This window comes from Austrofundulus limnaeus, unplaced genomic scaffold (assembly GCF_001266775.1).
Source record: "Austrofundulus limnaeus strain Quisiro unplaced genomic scaffold, Austrofundulus_limnaeus-1.0 Scaffold286, whole genome shotgun sequence".
Taxonomy (NCBI): domain Eukaryota; kingdom Metazoa; phylum Chordata; class Actinopteri; order Cyprinodontiformes; family Rivulidae; genus Austrofundulus; species Austrofundulus limnaeus.
Window position 1 is genome coordinate 363,868 of NW_013952688.1, and position 3,908 is coordinate 367,775.

Here is a 3,908-nt window from a genome sequence, read left to right on the forward strand (position 1 = left end):
GAATCAAATATTTCAAGAACCTTACCAAGTAAAATTTTCTTACTCCATTGGCAGAAATTTTTGACTTGAGTCAAATTTTCAGACCAACAAAGACAAATAATCTTACACATCCTGAAAACAAGATTATTATTCTTACACAATCAGTTCTTGTTTAGTAAATCAGTCTCAAAACAAGATGAAAAAGACTTTTTGGCTGATATAAGAGTTTAAAACTTGGTTAGATGGACAGTTTTTGCAGTGTACCACTGACCGACTACTGGCATGGCAAGTGGTTTGTCAAACAGAAGTGGGCCAGGTATGGCAATGATGGCACTGTTTATATGATGGCAAACCACCACTGGCCCAGTTGAAGTTTGGTTTATGTGGTGCTGGTCCAAGCATAGACCACCTCTGGCCAACCACATCTGGGCCACCAAGGGGTCGTCGATCTTTGCTGGATCTGGGCTGAGTGTTAGAACACTGTGTGGGCCAGAATTGGGCCAGACTAATTTTGCTATGTGGGTCTATTGTTTACCAGAGAAACAGTGAAATATGTAATAAGTTTTACAAGAATCTAAAGTATCTTTAAGGTGTTTATTATAAAAATATGGTACACATAAATACCATAAAAACACATTATTCAGGTAGTAAAATAAATAAATACCATAATTATCCAGGTTGGGATACGGTAAAGCACAAAGTAACAAGACTGCATTTAATGACATATATATATATATATATATATATATATATATAATGAAATCCAACATTTTGACTGCATTCTTGAAGCCCTCATGCATGAAGAAACTATCACATTTATGTTGAAAGAACTTTTTCTTTAACTCATTCTTCAAAGCATAATCTGACTTTTGATGATTAAATTTCTTTGGTCAGATTCCATATTTTATTGCTCCGGATCCAAGAAGTCTACCTTCCATTCCTGAAAATGTAAGTATGTTTGGTTGCATTAAACCCAATGTTGATCTCTTCTCCTGGATAAACAGAAAACGGTTTTGCTAACACATGTTTTGGTTTGTGTGTGGGTTTGCCAGAGGAACCTAACAGAGCTGATTGTAGCAGTAGACGTTGGGAACCTTCTTCAGCTTTATGCCAGCATGCTGTTTGAGAGACGCATCCTCATATTCGCAAGCAAACTGAGCACCGTAAGAGACTCATTTTGGTTCGCTGTTTTATTTTTAGTTCAACATTTATGTCTGGGTGGAGAAGCATTTTCACATTTCTGAAGCCTTACTTCAACTAAGAGTTACATGTAACTAATGAAGTTTTCTTTCCAATCCAATTTAATTCTGAGATTTAAGACTTTAATATTTCATCCTTCACAGAAAAGAAGATAAAATAATTGTTCAAAACAGACTTGTGTGTTGTGTAAAAATATTTTCTGTCTTGTTTGTGTAGCTAACATCGTGCATGCATGCATTAAGCGCTGTGTTGTACCCAATGTACTGGCAACACATCTTCATACCTGTACTGCCACCACACCTGCTGGACTACTGCTGGTGAAGAGCTACCCACCCACACACCCCACATCTCATACCTCATCACTTTGAAACTGAGTTTTTAATTTTTGTTATCTTGTGGTTACAGTGCACCCATGCCTTATCTAATTGGAGTCCACACCAGTCTCTCTGAGGTAAACTGCTCATTAGAGCACTCCCATTGTATCTCACCAGTTATCAGATGTGTATAAAGTGCTTGAAAAGATAATGAAGTAGAAGTAAAAATGCCTTAACAATAAAAAGACTGGTAAAAATGAATTTCACTGATTTGAAGGTTGAAGTTATAAAACTGCTCACAATAATCAGGAAAGTAAAAGTACTTTTACAAACACTGTAAGAAATGTAGTGTTGAATTTACTCAACTCGTGGAACCAGTTGATGTAACCTGGATGAGTAAATTGCTTTACATTTAACGGGACAGTTGCAACATTGTTTGGGGGTGGTTGCAACATATTAATACAATATATTTAACTGTAAATAAGTTTTATTATTTTTATATTTATATTATTGCTAAATTCATAAAACTGTCAGTTATAATGATATTACAGTGTTATTTATTTATTCATTTTGATCAAATGATGAGTAGACCTTATATACAGATGTCAAAGACTAATTGATTTAAAATGGAGTTGACTTTTTGAGGCAAGGATAACAGAACAATTTGTGAGGCAATTAACTTTTGTTTTGTTGTCACTGTACGCCTACATTATGCAAAATTTACATTGAAACAAAATGGGATTTTAAAACCATTGTTGAAAACAACAACTGTGGAAAATACATCTTAAACACCTTTATGTTTTAAACTATAAAATTGTCATGAATACCCAATACCCTTTTAAGTGTAAACTTAATTTCAACATCTTAATATCATCTGTATGTGCTCTGTTTTTATGTGGATTTATCATATGGGGACAGTTGCAACAACTGTTACAACTGTCCCCCTTCCTGTCAGCCATGATAAAACCACATGTGTTAGCTAAATAAGCTCATCTGGATACATGTTAACTATATTAGTTAAAAGTCAACATATCACTTGTTTAAACCATATAAGTTTGAGCTGTATCACAGAAACAGTGACAGCAGTATAACAAAAATAAAGCTGAGCAAAAAAAAAAAAAAAATACTTTGGTTCCCCAAAAACAGTTTTTTTTTTTCAAATACTGTAAATCCTGGAGCAGTTTTTGAATCTGCTTTCTTTTTCTTTGGGAGGTGGGACATCTAACTGAGCATGTACACTGTGAGTTTTATCACTCTAGCTTGTTTCTATTTGGAGAAAAATGACGTGTTGCAACCGTCCCTTGTTGCTACTGTCCCCGGTCTCCCCTACTCAGCTTGGTTTAGTGGAACCATTTGGCATAATCTGGTTTAGTAAATTAAACACTTATTTTTAAAAGTAAACAACTCTTTTCATTAGTTCCGATCATTTAAAAATTTGTAACATGTAATGAGATGTTAAATATTAAAGAAATAAAAGTATGACAGCTATGTTTTGAATGTAACAAAGTTAAAAAAACTTATTAGATTTACAATCCTCAAAAAAATTACTTAAGTACTTTGATGAAGTAAATGTATGTCATTACTATGAACCTCTGATGGTTACATGAATTCATCAGGTTTGTCTGAACATGCTGACAACTGATCAAACTATATCTGTCTGCCAACTAGAGGGTGAGAAGTCGTGGGTTGGAGGAAGTTGTTATTCTTAATGTGGACACAAATACTCTTGAAACCCCCTTTGATGACCTTAAGAGGATACCTTCAGATGTGGTAAAAATYTCCTTTCTGTCTGCTTTACTGAAACYAYWTGRTTTGCAAAAGTTAGAAGCRAAAGCTTAAGATTTGACAAATAAARTAWACACAAAACGTTAATACCAGATACAAGGTTTTTTTAAAAACTCATGAGGTCACAAGAACGTATCTTGGACRAAATTATGAAAAATCCTGTTTAAATTGGAAAAAAAGAGAGAGAAGATATGGGTAAAATATATGGTGCACATGTATGTAGGTGCCATTTGTTATGATCAGTGGCAATTTGAAAACAACTAGTGAGTAAAATATTTTGTCACCATGAAAACTGTAGTAAAGTATTTATGAAAGAAATCTTGAACACTGCTTCTTGTATGTTTTGCACTTTTTCACCACCATTGTTTTACATGTTGGACTCATTACAAAGCAGCCATGATTTTTTTGACTTGTTTAAAATATGAATTTGTAACTATGTATCCAGATGTCCGGTCTGAAGGTGTGCTTAAAGCGTCAGGCGTTGTCACCTGGCTGTGGTGTGTCTCGGGCATTCCTGAAAGCTCAAGCTCTACTGTTTGGAGGGTACAAGGATGCTCTTCAGAAGAATAAGGTCTGGAATTTATGGAAAACCTTGGACAAACAAACAAACAAAAAAACACTATATATATA

General features: G+C 34.4%; 1 protein-coding gene across 1 annotated transcript in view; it reads left to right on the forward strand.

Annotated features, from left to right (window-relative positions):
• dennd1c (DENN domain containing 1C) overlaps positions 1 to 3,849 on the forward strand; it is a gene marked incomplete at its 3' end in the record, with an annotated part of 9,797 nt that extends 5,948 nt beyond the window's left edge. The window contains 6 exon segments of the mRNA XM_014021298.1: positions 874 to 927; positions 1,032 to 1,142; positions 1,396 to 1,496; positions 1,585 to 1,630; positions 3,162 to 3,263; positions 3,724 to 3,849. Of these exon segments, the coding sequence (XP_013876752.1) occupies positions 874 to 927; positions 1,032 to 1,142; positions 1,396 to 1,496; positions 1,585 to 1,630; positions 3,162 to 3,263; positions 3,724 to 3,849 (540 nt within the window).
• Positions 3,850 to 3,908: the final 59 nt, after the last annotated feature.